Consider the following 20,024-nt stretch of genomic DNA (forward strand, 5'->3'; position numbering starts at 1 on the left):
GCAAGCCTTGAAACCCCCTTACCCCCTGCCCTTCCCCTCCCCTGAGCACTGAGAGGGATCACTGTCCAGCTCGGACCCTGACGACCATCTTTGGCTGGTGAAGAGAAAGCAAGAACCGGACGGACTCAAGAGGTCCAATGATGAGGACTCCTCCCTAGGGCTAACTAAGGCGTTTATTTTCCTCCCCCTACGCCCGCACACCGCTTCGTCCATCTTGGTGTTACGAACAGAGCCGGGTGTGATGACAACCAAGCCGCGCACAAACCTACTTCGTGGCGCTGGGGCAATCCGTTGGGACCACTTTTTTTTTTTTTTGCGAAAACATTAACCGGCTTAAGGAGAGAACAAGCCTGCATCGGCAGCGTCTGCGGAACCGAAACGGCTCCTAAACTCAACTGAATGTGAAGCTCCTCACACGAGCGCATGCTGCGTATTCATAAGGAATAAAAAGAAAAGAGCTGCACTGCCAGACGACGACTTGCCAAGCACAGAGTCACGTGGAAAGCGGAGAGCGCCGCACTAGCAGGAGCCGCCATTCGGCGTACGCCGGCAGCGACGCGTAATATATTGTCGCTCGCGACGTTCAAGGCCTCCCCCAGCGGCGCAACAGTCTCCAGCGAGCCGGGGCGCGCTCCTAAGAAACTCTAAGAACAACGCGCACAAATATATTTGTCGTGAAAGCCGAAAGCATAGCCCGAAGCGTAAATCGAAAACATTACTCGCAGCGCAGAACTCGAGCGAGCACTCAGCTGCGTTCAATTGGGCATTAATGCTTTGGAATTTACAACTCCCAAGAAGGGCTTAAATTTCCTAGAATTTTTCAAACTTCCCCAGCCACTACACCTAGATTGATACCCTCTCTAAAAGGAATACGGAGAAAGCCAGGCCTAGAAGATAGAATGTCCTGCGGACCTATAGGTTGTATTCACTGAAAGGTTTAGCGGGTGATTTCTTCGCTTAGCAACATTGAAAGCCGCCATGGCAATTCCCGCCGAGAGTGCGCATGCGCTTTGGGCCCACATCTCGCAGAAACAAAAGAAACCATGGCGTGCATCGTCTGCTGCGTTTCAACCTGATTCTCTGCGGTGGCGTCAACAGATATATTATTAACGGCAGTGACATAATGTGGTGGCGCCCTACTTGCCCTCGAGCAATTCGCCTCCCCGGAGAATGAAACCGCTGCTGCGAACGAAGGCGACACGGTGCGCAAGAGCCCGACGCCGCAATTGCCTCCAACCACGGATGTCGCCACAAGGACGCTGTAATGCGTGGTTGAGTACAAAAACCAAATAATGATTTTGAAGAAATGTTTCACACGTACGCCGATTTAGATACGATCGTAGCGTAGCAACTAGTGCACGTGAGGCTGTCTCCCGAGCCGTGCGTGCTCACTGCCCAGCCGGCACAAGCGCTGGCGAATCGCAAGCGACCATTGAACAAATCACTGAAGTTCGGCTTCCGCGCTGCAAAACTCCGCAACAGTATTTCTGTCGTCGTCCTTGAACATGTAACATACCTGGAATGGCAATCGGCTCTCACTTGCATTCGCTCGCGACTGGGTTCATCACGACGCAGTTGCACGCATGCGTAGGTTCCGAAGTTTCTACCGCTTTACTTAGTCGTGCGACGGTTTAAACCGTGTCTGGCAATAAGTAGATCGTAGGGAGCTGCATGTAACCGTATTTAGCGTCAGAGTAGTACTTTGCGTTCGGTGGGGCATAGTTTGGAACATCGAACAGCTCACTGGTATCATGTGCTGCGCTTCAGTGGGCGCCAGCACGTAGCACTACGCCATCTCGTGGAGCCGGACGTAATCAGTGCGGCGTCGCCTTGGCAATACAGACGCTTCGGCAACGGCATGGTGGCGCACGCCCATGGTTGCCCGCATGCGTGCCACGCCAGTAAATACAATCTATAGAAACGCGCGCAGTCCGAAAGGTGTTCCAGGCAGAAGCCTTCTCAGGAATGGCATTGCAGCAGTCGGTGGCCTTTCAGCTATAAAACTGGTAGCGGCGCGTATGGCTGGAAAAGATATTGTAGATCTAGGTGTGGTGCATCCACTCTAGAAAGATATTGCACCATGGCTTGCCGCCAGTAAGGGTGCAAATTTCGATTACGCTTACTATACTCCAGAAATGCCTTTCGTCGCAGTTTGAAAACAAGTACAAACGCGAGACTGTCGTCCTGACGTCCAGGTTCCCGATGTTCAATAGAATATTCAGCGCCCCCACTGAGATTCGAGCATTCTGGTTGATCCGGACCGTGTATGGGTTAGACATTAGTTAGGCCTACCCCTCGCAAACACGTACGCCCAAAGTGGCGCTCAGTCGTACTGCTCGTAAAGCATATGGCTATCCGCTCAACGCGACATATTTCATAAAGCGTAAAAATAGCCGAAAATCTCACCTGCTAACATGATTCTGGCATTTTCACACGCCGATATTCTACCCCCGAGTTCGACGACACTTCTTTTCTGAAGAAACGATGCAACTAACCGCACCAATTGCCTTCGAAAGGAAAACGTGAGAAGAGATGCCTCCGTGGATTGCTGAGATGATGCGACGCATGCAATCAAGCAATCGCATACCGATATTTCCCGGGAGACATCGCTTTATCTCTCGTGGCGGCATGACTAGTATGAGAGTATGAGATTATTTTTACGAGCTTCATCTTACGTCAAGGTGTTCTTGGACCAAGCGAATCAAGATGTATTGGCAGGTAGAATACAGTCAAACAAAAAACGGCCATAGCTATGCGAACCCCTATTCGGTGATCCGGAATCACGGGAGCCAATATGTGCGCTTGATTGCCACCAGCCTACACACCACCGCTACTACGCCAGCAAGGAAGCCCTCATTCAGTAGGGAGCACAAAATTCATTTCCCAGCTATGCCAATGTGAGGGGCTCGGCCGCTATGGCCAGGTGCGGCGGCTCCTACCAGCACAACGGGGGGCTTTCCCACCCAAATTTGAAATTCAAGATTGCGGAAGGATGCGCAACTCGGCTTTCTCGCAGGGGCATCACACAGGAACTCTCCCTAAGCTATGTCAGCAGCGCCACTCCGCAAGCGGCAGCGCATGGTAGTGTTATCTTGATTTTAGAGCGCATCTCTTAGGCTCCTGTTCTCTGCTTACGCAGCGGCTTCACCGTAACCGAACGGACGCAAGGAGTAAATGAGAAGGATGAAACAGAGAGAACGCGGGGCGCAGCAGAGAATGAATGACGGTAATAGCAAAGATAACGCGAGGAGGAGAACAGAGGAGAAAATTGCGGGCGAGTGAGGAGGTAAGTGGTGGAGGGGCGTACGGTTATTCCAACACTTTTTCTGCAGTCGCGGAGCCGACCGCTTGACCAAGAACGCATCTATGGTTACGAGTAGAGTGCAGGTGTAATGAAGTGTCTCATGTTAAGGTAGCGTGGGGAAAGAGACCAAGGGCACAAGAGATAGTTAGGCCATGTTTGTGCGTGAGCGCTGTAGAAGGTTTCCCTCCAAGGGGCAATTATTGGTCGATTTCAATGGCGTTTGAGGAGCGCTTGCATGAAAACTCGTTCCGATTTTCGTCGTGAGTTTCCTTGGCAGTGTGCGGATTTGACGCTTTACTTCGCCGCAATAAAAATATCAATGTCTCTGCTTAGATTCTGCATTACAGGCATTATCGTCAGCCACGGTTGTCGGCTATGTCCATCTCGTAAGCCGCCCGACCCAAAAAGTGTCGGCTGTACAGAACCAGTCGCAAGCAACGATAGCCGCTCAAGCTCAGTATGACAAATCATGGCAAAGAGTGAAAGGTAAGTCGACACGTACGTCAAGCGATGGCGGGAGCGTTGAAACAATCACGCAGTAATGTGCATTTTTAAAGGGAAGCTTTCTAGGGAACACTTGCGCCACTGTTTCGCCAAAACGCACTGCAGGAAAGCCAACTTTACACAACGGGTTTAACAAAACGATGATGATGATAAGCTGAGGCACATCAATCTCCTCAAGAAAAAAAACGCTTCTCGTGGTCGCAATCGAACCTGGATCCTTCGCGATTGAAGCCGACGTCTGTCCGATTGCGCCATTCTCACACGGTTGAAGTAGGTTGGATTTTTAAATTTGACTTTGACTCAGATTGCATGGGAGAAAGCTTCGCGCTTTAACCATCTTTCTCTTAAGAAGGGGCCTTTGATTTTTTTCTTCTTGCATATCGCTTCTGTCACGTTCCGCCTACTTCCTGAATACATACTACACGAAAATCTGTCGCCGCAATTGCGTGCCGCAGTGGGTGCAGACATACCAGATAGGAACGTCCCTCACCTACTTTGCTTGAATCACCTGGCTTCATTTCGCTCTTGACGCCAAAATCAGCAAAATGGGTAACATTTTTATTCCTTGTTCCTCTTGCGTGAAGCTTCTAAATATTCCCCAACAAAGAAATCTTTTAGAGCTTCATTAATAATACAACTTTACATTATCTTTTACAATAGATTTGTCGTTTTTTGCTACTACAGCAACTTTTGAACTTGATGGCGAGCCAAGCCAAGGGCAAGTGGAACGTTTCTGCGCGGTAATATCGTGACCAGTGATGCCAATTTAGCGGATTTTCCGCTAAATCTGGCGGATTTCATTTTGTCCTGACGGGGAAAAAATTAGTCTAGCGGCTAGTGGATTTTTTGGCGGGCCATTTTCATACATAGCGGATTTCTGGCGGATACCTCACGCAGTACACCGATTCAAAACCGCCCTGCAAGAAAGACCTTATGACTTTGCTTTCAAGCTTGTTTAAAAAAGTCGTAATTCCGACAGAGCAGATTGACGTTCTGACGTGCAGACTTCAGGACCACTTGAACCTCAAGCCATATCTGGGCTACGTGTTTGAGACGTACGTTAACAACGTGAAAGCTCAGAAGACCGACGGGTTCTCTCTCGCAGATGAAGCAGTGATGCGAGAAAGCTGCACAAGGTTTATTACCACGCTAGTAGATCAAATCAGACAGCGACTTCCCTACAAGATCCCAGTTCTCCAGGAAACATCACTCTTATCGATCGAAAACGCTTTGTGCGTAGTGAAGGAGCCATTAATTCCTCTGCTGGAAGCAATGGCAGTGCCCCCTGAGGCAATAGAAAAAATTTAAAACCAGTGGAGCAAAATCACCCTCCTGAACTGGAGGCAAATATCATCCACGCAGTCGTTCTGGTGTGAAGTTCACTCCTGTAAGGACGCCTGCGGCGAAAACCTGTTCGCCGAGCTGGCCAGATTTGCCATGTCGATGCTCGTGCTGCCGTATTCAAATGCCGAAGTAGAGAGGACGTTTAGTCAGCTTAAAATACTAAAATCCAAGCTGCGGAACAAGATGAAGCCTGAAACTAGAAACTCCATCTTCGTCGTTAGAGCGGGGCTGAAGCGACACCAGAAACGTTGTTTTGATTACGAACTTCCCGCGGCAGTTCTTAGTGCCATCGGGACATCTGCAACGTATGTGCAACCAAGGGGCCAATTCTCCAAAACGGCGCGCCGTCGCTTTGAAACGACGGGGTAGCGCCATTGAAATGTATGTGTTCTGGGGTTGGGGCCGCCGCTTTGAGGTGGCCAGCGTGAAGGAGGAGCTGCAAGAAAAGCACTGTGGCAAGGACGCGAAGCGACACCCACTGCCCTCCGTCATTTCACTTGTCGCTTCGCGTCCTTGCCACAGTGCTTTTCTTGCAGCTCCTCCTTCACGCTGGCCACCTCAAAGCGGCGGCCCCAACCCCAGAACACATACATTTCAATGGCGCTACCCCGTCGTTTCAAAGCGACGCCCGTTTTTTAGAGAATTCGGCCCCAAGTCTCCTTTCTGGTCCCTGAACAAGTACCTGAACAAGTTCCTGTAGAGATGATATCAGAGGACGACAGCGGCGACGAAGACCTCGATGTGTTTTTTGTTGACCTGTGAGTTCTTTTTTTCATCAGTGTGAACATTTTTAACTTTTAGCCTCATCTGTGATAAGGTTGACAAATGACGACCACCGCCGCACTGAAGCTTCAAGTGTTCTAGCTAGTTTACTCGTTGGAAGACTCTTTTATATGTTATTTCAGCTCTCGCAGTTTTGGGGAGATTCTAAGAATGATAAAGGTATTTATCATACGAAATTGCCCTGTTTTTCTAATAAAATAGGCCCTAGCGGAAAATTTAGCGGATATGTTTTAGAATCTAGCAGAATCTGGCGGATTTCTTATGGCTTTTTAGTGGATATCTGACGCCCAGCGGTGGCAACACTGATCGTGACACATTGAAATACGAACAACGGAGCACGTGGTTTTCAGTACATGCAGCTCATCATGGCGACGGACCACGCAAGCACAGTACGAACAAGTTACGAGAGTTCGTGGCCAACCTTGATATGGAAAGACCATCGCATTTGATTGATTGATTGATTGTGGGGTTTAACGCGCCAACGCAACGCAGGCGATGAGGCGCGCCGTAGTGGAGGGCTCCGGATTAATTTTGACCACCTGGGGATCTTTATCGTGCGCCGAAATCTCGTACACACGGGCGTTTTTGCTTTTCGCCTCCATCAGAAAAGCGGCCGCCGCGGCCGGGAATCGAACCCGCGACCTCGTGCTCAGCAGCACCATCGCATTTCCGTCGACCGTTGGGCGCACAGCCCGAAATAAAAAAAAATGAAGGAATAAAGTTACGTGCGCCGTTTTCGTTCAGCGCATCGACGAAGTTGGATAACGCTGGCGTGAGTGGGCGCTGTTACAACCGTGTCATCCCAGCGCTGACACCAGTTGTTGCGACCGGGCGGGGGCCCCCGATCCGAGTTCCGTGGCCTCCGACATACGAGTGGTAGCGTGTATGATGCGAGCGGCCAACCGCTGTTGCAGCCGTGAAGAAGTCCAGAAGCAGTAGGCTAACGTAACTGTTTACTTCATAGCGAGAGGTGAGCCGAAGCCAAAAAAACATACAATGCCCCGACGGGCTTGGTTACAATACAGGACTCGAGCAGAGCGACCACATGGATTCGCTGCTCAGACAGGAATGATTTTTAGCGTTTAGGGCTGCTTCTATTTATACCCAAAGCAACAATGGTCAAACGCGAGCAAGTAGCCACACGCCACGGACATCAAAGACACACGCAACGTTCTTTCCACAGTTCGTGAGTCATCGATGGCCTCGTTGCACGTGGAGTCCGAGAGAGGGGAGAGAGTGTCCTTGAACCGTGCCTGGGCGCGCTATCGAATGTTGATCGCACCGATAGCGAAACGTCTGAGCCGGGCATGTCGAGGCGTGACTCACCGACGTGCTGGCACCTGACGTTTGTGGGGCGCACGTCCATGAAGAATGCCTGGGCGTGCCGCTGGCATCTGGGCGTGTCGCTGGCAACCGCCGGAGGCGCGTTGCAAACGAGGTGTCTGACCCGGCATGGCGAGACACGAAAGTATGATTCACCGACACGCTGGCGCACGTGGTGGCTTCGCACGTGGAGGCTGATGCGGGAAAATACGGCGGCGTTGGCCGATTCGTAACAGCTTCTCCGCCGGGGGTGCGAGATCCCGATGGATAAGGGTCTTCAACCGTTGTCCGGAGGGATACTTTCACAGTGAAGTGCTCAGCAGACGCTCGACTACAGGCCTGGGCTGTACGACACCGTGCTGGAGCTTCACAGGGCCGATCACTGGACGAGAAGTGGCTCCCCTAGAACATCTCTGGCTTGGTCAGGCAAGCAATAGAACAACACAGGAAGACACAACCGCATCGCTGGCAAGTGCGAAGGCAAATCCACACTGAAGATCTACCAGGCTTTTAGTTGCGATAAAATACGCTAATAACTAACTACACTAGTTATATTTTAGCCCAGCAGTACTTTAGACAAGTGCACAAAATTGAAAGGTGACATTTCGCGTGATTGGAAATGTTCCACACACAAAAAAAAAAACGTAATCGTAAAGGGCGAAACCTGCTTCAGGAAAAACAATGAAATTGAGGAAGTCAGGCGTCTACAGGCCACTTCTCGCGCAGAGAGCTGCGATTTGAGCTCTCGTCATTGCCCCGAGATTTTCCCTTTACGTACCGCACTTTAGGTGCAGCAGTTCTCTCAACGCTGCTGCGACCGTGTGAAATGACACCGGTCGTCTTGTTCGACACAGGTCGAGCGCGCGGAGGAGCGAGCGGGGTTTTCCCCCGTTCATACGTTAGGCGCGCACTGCTGGCGGCGTTCCCTTGGCGCGATGCGATGCGGTCCGTCGCCACGATGCGCGGCATGTACTGAAAGCAGTGCGCTCCGTTGTTCGTATTTTAATGTATCGTAAAAGTACACGTCGGCACGCTCGATGAAGCGCGGCACGCCTAGACCCTGCATCCAGATTTCTTTCTGATGTATATTAGTATGAAACTCTAAGGCACTTATGACGAAGCGCCTCGCTGCAAACGATTGCTTCTCCGGTCGTGCTAGCGGGGACGTTAAGTACGATCTAGGGTTGATATGGGGTCTATAAGGTTTAACCTATGCTCTATTAGGGGCGAAGCTCCTAAAGCCATGGGTCTGTCCATCCCTTGTGTCTCGCGGTACGTGACCACCGCATGCTTTCGGAGATGTCGCAAAGTGGGCCGCGTTGCACGCGCAAGAACCGGCTACAACCGGCAGCGCAAACTCGACACCGGGAGCGCGAGCTTGTCTGTGTTCGCCAACGGAGGCGCGAGCGCAGGTGCACTGCGAGGGGGAGATCACGCAAGAGATCACGCCACGAACGCAGGCAGTCGTTCTCGGAGATCGAACGAGACGCAAGGACTTTTGCTCGTTTCCTCTCGTCTTGTTCGGGCACAAGTTCGCCCTAAATTAAAGTTCTTTCTTTACCGTTGTGTCCCATCCTACGTGACAAATTGTGGTGGAGGTGCGGGGTAGTCCTCGATGGCGCGGGGTCTTTCACCAGGTCTGGGCCTGGGAGCATTGACTCCGAAGCCACGTAGCCCGAGTTCCCTGTAGGGACACCGACGGTACATGTGTCCTGCCTCGCCACAGTGGTAACATTGGTAACAGTGGTAACAGTGGTAACGGCAACGAGTCACCGGATGAAGCAGGTGGTACAAGAACAAGCCAGTGGTACAAGCCAGTACAAGAGCCTCTCTCGCTTCATTTCACAGATCATAAAGCCGTCGTAATGAAGGGACCTCGCAATCCAGTCATGACAACGACGAAATGAAAAGAACAAACGAAGAAACGAAACAACAAACGAACAAGAACAAAATAAAAGAACAAAATAAAAGTTGATTTGTACAATGTACGCACCAGTCTTACGTCTTTCTTAATGATGTAATGGGCGAACTTTCACGGGAGAGTTACGGTTACCGATGATCTCCCCCTCTCGAGCTTCGCCCCACTTATCATCATTCATTCCATGGATATGTTGTGATTTTTTTTTTGAACCTCGAGTGCTATGTTAAAATTGGGTTGATGTCGAGAAGACTTTCTGAAGTGTTCGGTGAGGTCGAAGTTGGTGAAATCCTTGGCTTGTTTGCAAAGCACCCCCGAATTTCATTTCTTGTTGATTCTAGCTACAGGGCGGACGGACGGACAGACAGACAGAATGAGGCCTTCACTGTCTTAGAACTCGCCTATTTTGCTAGTAACTCCGTCTTCAAAAACAATTTTAAAATGAAGCCTGGAAGTATCCTTTCACGGCCGCTCCACACAACAAGGTGTACTCAGCCACCCTCACTACCCCTCGAGTTTGTTGCACGATACCATTGGAGCCGCCACTCTTTGTATCCAACAGCAAGCCCACTTCTGCTACGTCGAAGTGGTCTGTAATTGCACACTTCATGAATGAAGTGTGCAATTACACCTTCTCCCTCCCACTACCTAGAAAATTTGTGGTCGATAATTTTTCTTTATGTTTGTCTCCGTAACGCTGAAAAGTTTGGAGCTGCACGTGGTCACATGTCTACAAACAAACAAGCTTCCTCTTTTAGTAATCTTTTTGTGATGCGCCACATACCTCGGTTATGACATAGAAAAAAAGAACGCAATAGTGAACAAGGCACGCGCGAAATCGCTGCGACTATGCGGCTGTGAACGGAGCGACCTGGCTACCAGCGGGAGGGTATGTGCAACGCTTGCGGTGACACTCTGGCAGAGCACGGCCGAACTGGCGTGGTCGTTCCCCGCACTCGACTATTCTCTCTCAATTCCACGTTTTCTACAGCTACAATCACTGGAACATATCAAGAACAGTTCAAGAACAGTTCGTCGAGGCCCGAGTGTACCTCTGCTCTATACTCGCAGAGGAAGGGGCGTAGAAACGAAATTCCGCCACAAGTAATATACTCAAACCTGGATATAACGAAGTTGACGAAAATTCACAATTTATCGTTACATACAGGTTTTCCTTGCGTACAGGTTTTGAGTTAATGCCCAGGTGAATGAAGCAGAAGCGAAACCAAAATGCTACACATCAGTGATGGTGAACGTATCCTTCAGGAATTTATTCCGCAGTAAAAAACTGCGTGATTTGTGCCTGCAGCTTCCCCACGAGCTTAGTCACTACACGGCACTCCAATTAAGCAAGATCACTTCCCCCCGTATTCGCAATCGTAACTTAAGTACGACTCTTGCCTTTTAACCCTTTTCGGTACCTCAACCCGTTTCAAGGACCAAACTTATGCTCAAAGGGCGCCTTTTCGAGAACTTGATACTCTTTGTCGCACTCGAAATCACTGAGATGGAGCTATACTCCGTGACAACTTAAGAACGGCACCGGAAGTTGCCGCTGTGCCTTATCACCGTAGCCGGATGTTTCTCCGCGCGACGCAAGTAGGGCGTTACTAAGAATATTTTGAACATGGCGAGAGCCGTTCCTGTGATTTTTTGGACTTAATATGCTTATAAACGACTCCAGTGACGACAAACAAACTGCGTGAGACAAGGCAGACGATATCATGCATTCAGAGCGAACCCCTTTCAAAACGCGCGCGCACTGACGTCACGGGTCAGGCGCTTTGGCGGAGTGATACACTACATGAGGTGGTGCCGTTCTTGAGTTGTAACAGAGTATAGCTGGGATACTTCACCGAGCAGCGACGTTGTTCGTTCTCGCCGGCGGGGACGGCATCTGATAGTGCGAGCTTGTCTTGGAAATGCAAACGTTTTCGTTTCCTGGCAGCAGAATTAATCACCGCCGAACCGACACCACCGATGGCAGTGGATACTCGCGACTACAAGCCGACAGGCAGGCCTATCTAGTCCCTAACCGACACCGAACTGACGCTGGAAACGCACGGTAGTTTGCGGTGCGGGCGAAGTTCGCCGAATGAGAGCATTTCTCCAGCCGAGTTTTTAGAAAAAGTGCAAAAAACAAGGTATAATCAGCGTAGTAAATTCGTTAAATCCAACGTTAATCATTGCAACGCCTTCGTTACAAAGTGGTCGCGAACACATGGGTTTCAATGGGGCTGAAAATGGGGAATAGAAAAACTTCGTTAAATCCAGGAATTCGTTACATTGAGGTTCGTTGCAATCCAGGTTTAACTCTAAAGTAGAGAAACATGGACGACAGTTTCATCTTACAATATTTCCCCTTCGAAAATACATAAAAACATACAGCGTTAAGCACTTAGTTGGTTCGCGTTGATTCGTGAATTTTTTGTCGCAGCACAGAAGAAGCGGCGCTGCACCGTTGGAAATACTAGTTAATTTCTTCGCGCTTCCAATGTAATTTGCCTCGCATGTCTTTACATACGGGGCTTTTCTCCTAATTTTATTGTCCCGCTAAGTAATGTGCCGGTAGTCGGAGCCTATCTGGTGGCAGAAACTGTAAACAAATCGCTTAAATTATGTTTCCATGACATCTTAGTATTATTGAAACAAAGCGGAATCATAAAGTAAAGGATGAATAGAAACCACCGTAAGGTAGAACGAATCAAGTTCAGAAAGTTTATAAATGGCCTTGCATATGGCGAACACAGGACTGCCACCTCACACAAAGAGTTCAAAGCGAGTCGCATCGAGTGCCCGGGTTCATTGCCTTGCCCGCGCCGCACTCAAACGCCTGTGCGAACTCGGGCAGGTTGAGGAGGGGGACGTTACAGCGCAGGCGCGGAGGGGAGTAGCGGGACGAGCTGTTGCCCCCTTCGTTGGAGCACCACTTGAAGCAGCTGCCGGCGAAGAAGAGCTGCTCGTCAGTGAGCCCGTGCCGCCCAAAAGGCAGGCCACCCGAGGGTCTCCCGGCCGCCCGGTACGCCGTGTACGCCTTCAGCATGCCACCGCTATCCGCGAAGTTCTCCGGTAGTGACCGGTCTCCGAAGGCAGCGCCTCCGGACCACGGTATGTCGCGGTAGAGGCCGCTAAGACAGGCGAGCTTGCTCTCGAACATCACCCGGGCGGTCCGTGTCCACCAGTCCCGGCGTATCCCGTCCCGGTCGTAGAGCCCGACCTCCGGGTCGAACGTGTGCGTAATCTCGTGGCCCACCACGTGGCCGAGGGCGCCGAAGTTGTAGGAGTCCGGGTAGTTGGCCACGTAGAATGGTGGGTACAGGATGGCGGCCGGAAGGATCATCACGTGGTACACGGGCAGATAAAACGCGTTCACCATCGTCAGTGGTATGTCCGCCTCCTCCGAAGGTGAGCCCTTGAAGCGCAGGAAGCGCTTCGAGTAGCGCAGCTCGGCCGCACGGACAGTGAGGATCATGTTCAGGTACGATCCGTTCAACGCTGGCACCCACGGGTACAAATTGCGCGGGGCTCCTTCGTCCGCGGCACTCTGTGGACTGCCAACGATGGTAGCGAGTGTGGTGAGCTTCTCAACCGCGTGTCGCTTCGTCTCGTCGTCCATCCAAGAAAGTGCTTTTATGGTGGCCTTCGCGACGTCTCGGATGGTGTTCACCATGGCTGTCGCATTTCCCACGATCGCCTTCGAAAGCCAACGACGATTGAAGACGTAGGAGAAGGCGTGTGGCAACACTGTGTTCGCGTCAGAGTAGCAGTGGCCAATGATGTGGCCCAATGTGGCATAGTCGGATCCGCGCTCGTCTGCGAACTCGGCGTGTGACAACTGGAACGACGATGCGAAAGCCAGTATGCGAGTCACGTGCCATGTGACGTAGGCCAGGAGTGCCGTGGTGTCTCCGACGCTGCCCACCAGCACCGCCACCAGCCGCAAGAGGCGCCGGTTTGTCAGGAACATCTCGTCGGCCATACCCAGCTCCATGGGCAAATGCTCGTTGATGACCTATAGCCAAATACAGAAGCATAGTTTACGTAGGCAAATAAATGTACATAGGTTATTGTGTGAACCATTTGAAGACTTATTAAGCGATAAAGTACCTTAACATTTATTTCATACAATTTTTTACTCAGAAGCATTGACGATTTATTCACAAAACCACCGCTAAAGCAACTTTATGTCGCCAATAATGTAGCACGCACATACTGAACAAAGTTTGTGTTAAGATGGGGGGGGGGGGTAAAAGTTCACGCAGATACTAAAACAAAAAAAACAGGCGTAACATCAGAACTAAGACAATTTGAACCAAAAGAGCAGATGTATCTTTGAAGTCTTACGAATTCAAAACTTGGAAAAGAAAATTCTACCCGGTGTGGCATTAAAAATTTGGAAGAATATTAACATAGGACAGCTCATTTTAGAACCTTAGAGGTGCCGACCTGTTGAAGGAAGCCTGCTCCTGCATAAAACCCAAAGAAACCGGAAATGACGGTCTCATTTACTGTGTGTCAATGTTGTTAAGATTATCAGGAACAATTTTTAATCTACATTGGTCAGAATATAACCCAACGGGCGATGAGTGTTGTGGGAATTGCGGAGCTCCGCCATCTTTCCTATCCCCTCGGCCCGCCGCGGAGGCGAGAGGGGTGGTACCTCTCTCTCCGCGGTCGCGCGCTTTCCCCTCCGGGAGGATCCCCGTGAGAGCGGGGGGCGCTGCCGAACCCCTCACGTGACAGGTTTTGCCCGGAAGCTCCGGCTCCGGCGGCCTGGTCCGCGACGGGCGACAAGGAGAGGGCCTCTTTGGACACGAACCATCGTCGGGAGCGGCCGTAAGTACGACTCGCTCCTTTTTGGCCTTCCTTTGTCCGCCCTCGCGCCTGTCTCTCCCGCCCGGCTAAGGTGGTCGGCGGTGTAGAACGACGCGCCCGACGTCTCCTTTATTGCATTGCAATAAACGTCGGAGTGGGCGAATTCTGTGTCCTGTGTTCCTTGCTGTTCGCTGCCGATACGCCAAGTTGGTGATCCGCGGCGGTGTTCAGTGGAGCTAGCCTTGCGGCCGGATCTCGAGGATCGAGCTAGGCCGCCGTTAGAACCCTGGTCCCCACATTTTTGGCGCCCGAACGTGGGACTCGTTTTCAAGTGAATTCGAGGTTCGCTAGCTCCGAGGAACATGGCACAGCATTATGAGTTGGCGGATTTGATGCTGTTGGCTGACCTTTGTGATCATGCCCGGGAGGTCCCGCGATGCTCTGCATCAACAGCGCCCACCGCAGCCGCAGGAGCGGCCCGGGTCCCCCTTCTCCACGGCCCCTACGCAACCGCGAGTGCGGCTTGCGCACCAACGGAAATTTCGGAAAGTTCTGAATTCCGCGAGCGCTATACGTCAGGTGACGCCGCGCTTTCAACCACCATGCGCCGGGCCTACGCAGATGCTGCGGCTCGCGCGGCAACGAGAATTTCGGAAGGTTCCGAATTCCGCGAGCGCTATACGTCAGGTGACGCCGCGCTTTCAACCACCATGCGCCCGGCCTACGCAGATGCTGCGGCTTGCGCACCAACGAAAATGTCGGAAAGTTCCGAATTCCACGAGCGCTCTACGTCAGGTGACGCCGCGCTTTCAAACCCCATGCGCCGGGCCTACGCAGGTGCTGCGGCTCGCGCGGCAACGAAAATTTCGGAAAGTTCCGAATTCCCCGAGCGCTCTACGTCAGGTGACGCCGCGCTTTCAACCACCATGCGCCGGGCCTACGCAAATGCTGAAGCCCCATGCGGCGCGCCTCTCGTGCAAGTGAGCACGCAGGCGCCCGTAAGCGAAGGAATGACTGTGGATGCAGCGTCCATCGCGAACGCTCTCGCAGGCGCCATGCAGCAAGTGCTGCAGGCGGCGCGCTCACCCGCTCCCAGGGTGCAGCTACCGATGCCGACGTATAGCGGTTATAGCGATCAAGTGAGCGCGAACGCTTTCCTGCTGGCTCTGAGCCGTTACGAGCAGGCGTCCGGCATCAGCGAGAGCGAGGTGCTGCACAGAGTTCTGCCCGCAGCCCTAGTCGACCATGCCGCCCGGTGGTATCGAGTGATAGGCCACACGGCGCGCACGATGGATGACTTCCGAACGATGTTCAGGGAGGAATTCCTGCCCGTCGACTACCTCCCGCGGATGCGTAGAGAGTTGGAAATGCGCACCCAAGCTCCGGACGAATCGATGATCGAGTATGTCCGTGCGATGCAGAAGCTTTACGAGTACGCCGACCCACATGCCCCGAACTCGGAGCGGGTCGATCGGGTCATCAGGCAATGCCACCCCACCTTTGCCTTGTACTTGAGGAACTGCAGGTGCAGAGATCTCAACGAGCTGGCGGCCGAATCTCGTGTTGTGCAAGCAGCAATTGCGGCTGCACGCGCGTATCGGCCACCGCCGCCTCCGGTGGAAACACTGGAACCAAGCTGTGCTTGGCGCGGCGTTACGGGCAGCGGACGAGTCGAGGTCGGCTCTACGTTGATACCCGGCCAGCGAGAAACGCTCGGTCTCGGGGACCGAGCGCTGGACCCCTACTCGTATGGGTTGCGCAACGCGGAGGCGATACGGCCGGAGGTCCTGGCAGCCCCGCGCGCTGTGCACACAACAAACCGGTCAGGTGATCGGCCGGCGAACGCACGCCCAAGTGGGCTTCCCTACACGGGATCGGCGCTGCCGCAGTTGCTGGCACCCGCTCACAACTCTCCCCCGGAGAACCGGATGCGGCCAGCTGGCCGCGGAGCGTACGAGCAGCCTCGATCGGCGCAGCAAGCAGCACGGAATTCTGTTCGCTGTTTCAGGTGTGGCCAAGTTGGTCACATGATGCGAATCTGCCCAGGTGGGCCGGGAAACGCAGCGGGCCGCCGGTGAAGTCGCCGGCGGCTGATCAACGCGCCCGAGAGGAAAACATCACCGCGCCCGCCGCATTCAGAGTCGGAGTTCCGACCAGCGCGCCTGCGCCCTTTCTCGACCTCGCAATTGCGGGACGGAGTTTTAAGGCACTGCTGGACACCGGGGCAAGCACTTCGCTCGTAGGGGACGAGGTCGTTTCCCATCTCGAGCGCAAAGCTATTCGGCTGCGCGCGCGGAAGTTGCCTCTCCAGCTTGCGTGTGGTGATGTTACGTCACGCGGTGACGTACGCCTCGTCGTGCGTTGGAGTCAGCGTGTACGGCGAATGCGTTTCGTCCACTTGCCCGGACTGACGGTCCCAGTCATTCTGGGGAGAGACTTTATGTCCAAGGTTGGACTGGTCGTGGACATCGGCAACGGAGGCTATCGGGAGGGCCCGTGTACGCCGCTACAGCCGTTCGCCGAACCGCCGCCTGCAGCGAGGTCGCTGTGTAAGGCTGCCGCCGAAACGTCCCGCGCGCCGAGGGAAGCAAAAGCTCCAGGCGCAGCCGATAGCCGGCGCGCGCGGCACCCTCCGAGCTCGGGTGTCGCCGCTCCCGGCGCGGTTGATTTCTCCTGCGCCGCCAGCCCTCCAGCCCGAAATCAGAGCGAGGAGTTAGGCGCGCTCCTAGCAGGTGCTAGTGAGCTGACAGCGGCGCAGCGTTATCGCGTCGTGGACGTCGGCAACGGAGGCTATCGGGAGGGCCCGTTTATGCCGCTAAAACCGTTTTCCGAGCCGCCGCCCGCAGAGAAGTCACTGCATGGGCGCGCCGCCGAAACGTCTCTCGCGCCGCGGGAAGCAGAAGCTTCAGGCGCTGCCGGTAGCCGGCGCGCGCAGCAACCTCCGGGCTCGGTCGTTGCTGCTGCCGCGGCTGATTTCTGCGCTGCGCGCCTTCCACCCCGAGGTCAGGGCGAGGAATTGGGCGCGCTCCTAGCAAGTGCTAGCGAGCTGACAGCAGCGCAGCGTGACCGCGTCTTGTCGTTGTTAGGTGACTTCGGCGAGATATTCACTGAGCAAGCAGGTTGCACAAGGTTGGTGCAGCACTGCATAGACACCGGCGATGCTCAACCATGGAAATGCAATCCCCGGCCCGTCAGCCCCGCCAAGAGGCAGGCAACTGATGAGGCGCTGGAGGAACTGCTGAAAGCAGGCATTATCCGCCGCTCGACGAGCCCGTGGGGGTTTCCAGTGGTGCTCGTTCGAAAGAAGGACGGTAGCTGGCGTTTGTGCGTCGACTATCGGCGGCTGAATGCGGTCACGAAAAAGGATGCGTACCCCTTCCCGAGCGTTGACGAAATCGTCGCAAATCTCGGTGGCGCAAAATACTTCTCCATTTTGGACGCCAGCAAGGGGTACCTTCAGGTCGAGATGCGCCCCGGCGATGAATGCAAGACAGCGTTCACTTGCCATCGGGGGCTGTACGAGTTCGTACGTATGCCTTTCGGTTTGTGCGGAAGTCCGAGCACATTCCAACGCCTGATCGACCGGGTGCTCGGTGAGGCAAAGTGGCAGCATGCCCTCGCCTATTTGGACGACATTGTCGTCTACTCCCGCACCTTCGAGGAGCACCTCTGCCACCTGAGAGACGTCCTGGGACGACTCAGGGCAGCTGGCATCACCATCAATCCTGCCAAGGCGCAAATATGCAGCGCTCAAGTGAGCCTGCTCGGCTATCGGATCGAACGCGGACAGGTGTCCCCCGATCCCGAGAAACTCCGGGCGATCTTGGAGTTTCCCACGCCGAAGGATGTCGCCGGAGTTCGGCGCTTCCTAGGGATGATCGGCTACTACCGCCAGTTTATCCCCGCTTGCGTGCGCCTGCAAGCACCCTTGACAAAGTTGTTGAGGAAATCCGCCCCTTGGGAGTGGGGAGAGGAGCAGGAGAGCAGCCTACGCCAACTGGCGAAAGCTGTTGCAGACACTGCATCGCTGAAACTGCCGGATCTGAACAGGCCATTCGTGATCCAAACCGACGCGAGTGACCTCGGCGTAGGGGCAGTGCTCCTCCAGGTGGATGGAGAACAACTGCGACCCGTGGCTTTTGCGAGCCGTGCGCTGACACCGGCAGAGCGAAACTACTCGGTCACCGAGAAGGAGTGTCTGGCCATAATCTACGCACTTCGAAAGTTCGAGATGTACGTAGAGGGGGTCAAATTCACGATCGAGACTGATCACATGGCCCTTACATGGCTTTCCCGCCTCCGTGAGCCCAGCGGGAGGCTCGCGCGATGGGCCCTGGCATTGCAACGCTTCGAATTCGAAGTTCGCTACCGCAAAGGTGCCACGAATGTGGTCGCGGACGCGCTGTCACGGGCGCCGGTGGACGACACCCAACCGGCCGGAGAGGCCGAGGAGGACGCTGTAGGTCAGCGACCCTTCTCGGCGCGGGGAGAGCGCGGAACGCGGGAGGACCCAAGTTTCGGAAGCTCAGAGCACGTGCATCTCGTCGGGGGAGGAGTTCCGCTCGAGGTTGCGTTCAGTCGGGAAGAGCTAGTCGAGGCTCAGCAGGAGGACTTGTTTTGTCGGGAGGTGATCGCCAGTCTTAATGAAGAGACGGACCCTCAGGCAAATCGAACACCGGTGAATGACGGGCGCCGGGAAGCTGCTGGTATTGCGGCTGGCGCGGGCTCTAATGCAGCTGGTATTGCTGCGAGTGAGCTGGAAAGTTACCTGCTTGATGCCGATGGAGCTCTGCTGAAATACGTGCCCGGCAAAAATGACTCAAGTGAGTGTTTTAAAGCCGTTATCCCGAGCAAGCTGAGGTGTGCTGCATTACAGCACTACCACGACGCAGACGGCCACGGTAGCGCGCCAAAGACATGGCAAAAGCTTTGTCGGTATGCTACCTGGCCCGGCATGAAGGCACAAGTATGTAGGTACGTACGCACATGCCACGTCTGCCAAGAGCGCAAACCGCGAGGCGGTAAGGCGCCAGGCTTGCTTCAGCCTATCGTGAGCACAAAGCCATGGGAGGTCCTGGCGTGCGATCTGATGGGCCCGCTGCCGCGCAGCAAGAGAGGGTACAAGTTTGTACTCGTGGTGACATGCCACTTCAGTGGGATCGCTGAACTCTATCCGCTGCGCAAAGCGACAGCACAGGAGGTCCTGCAAAAGCTGTCCGAGGTGTTTTGTCGCTACGGATTTCCGGAGCGGCTGATTACCGACAACGCCACGTATTTCACATCAAGGTTGTTTCGTGAAGCGTGCGCGGCCATGGGTGTCAGGCAGCAAACAACATCGTGCTATCACCCCCAGTCTAACGTGACGGAGCGCCGAAATCGAGACATAAAGCCACTGCTTGGGGCATATGCCCGGCGGCAACAAGACTGGGATGAGCACTTGAGCTCGATCTCCTTCGCTCTGCGCACAAGCGTGAATCGGTGCACGGGCTTCACGCCCGCATTCCTGATGTTCGGCAGGGAGCTGAACACACCGACGGACACGGTTCTGGCCAGGAGGTCGACCGCAGTCCCCGCGAAAGCAGCAGATGCGGCTTACGCGCGGCGCTTGCGCGAGCGTTTGGCAGAAGCCATCAAGGAGGCGAACCGCAGCCGCGGTAAGGCCAGGGTCGACCAAAAGGCGGCCTACGACCGAGCTCATCGAGACGTGGCGTACCAAGTGGGCGACACTGTTTTGAAACGTAACCACGCGCTGAGCGATGCCAGCGCAGGGTTCGCGGCCGGTCTCGCACCCAAGTGGGTAGGACCGTTCGTAGTCGCCGAGAAGATCTCGCGGCTGAATTACAAGCTGAAAGACCCGAGGTCAGGTCGAATAAGCGGCCCCATTCACGTGGGCGAGCTGAAGCAGTACTTTCCAAGAGGAGAAACTGCCGACGCTCCCACTTCGGACTCGCGAGGTCGCGAGCTAGAGGGAGGTGCGGAAGGAAGGTTCCCGACGCACCGCTACAACACCCGCAACCGGCGAGATCGCTGACC

The 20,024-nt window shown here is 54.0% G+C and overlaps 1 protein-coding gene across 1 annotated transcript in view; it reads right to left on the minus strand.

The window, feature by feature from the left end:
- Positions 1-11,912: 11,912 nt before the first annotated feature.
- LOC144153429 (endothelin-converting enzyme 2-like) overlaps positions 11,913-20,024 on the minus strand; it is a 30,045-nt gene continuing 21,933 nt past the window's right edge. The window contains exon 5 of the mRNA XM_077685075.1: positions 11,913-13,188. Within this exon, the coding sequence (XP_077541201.1) occupies positions 11,950-13,188 (1,239 nt within the window). The 3' untranslated portion in view covers positions 11,913-11,949. The remainder of the gene's footprint in view (positions 13,189-20,024) is intronic.

Source organism: Haemaphysalis longicornis, unplaced genomic scaffold (assembly GCF_048455015.1).
Source record: "Haemaphysalis longicornis isolate Haplotype H1 unplaced genomic scaffold, Haemaphysalis longicornis Haplotype H1 scaffold_9, whole genome shotgun sequence".
In the NCBI taxonomy this organism is placed as follows: domain Eukaryota; kingdom Metazoa; phylum Arthropoda; class Arachnida; order Ixodida; family Ixodidae; genus Haemaphysalis; species Haemaphysalis longicornis.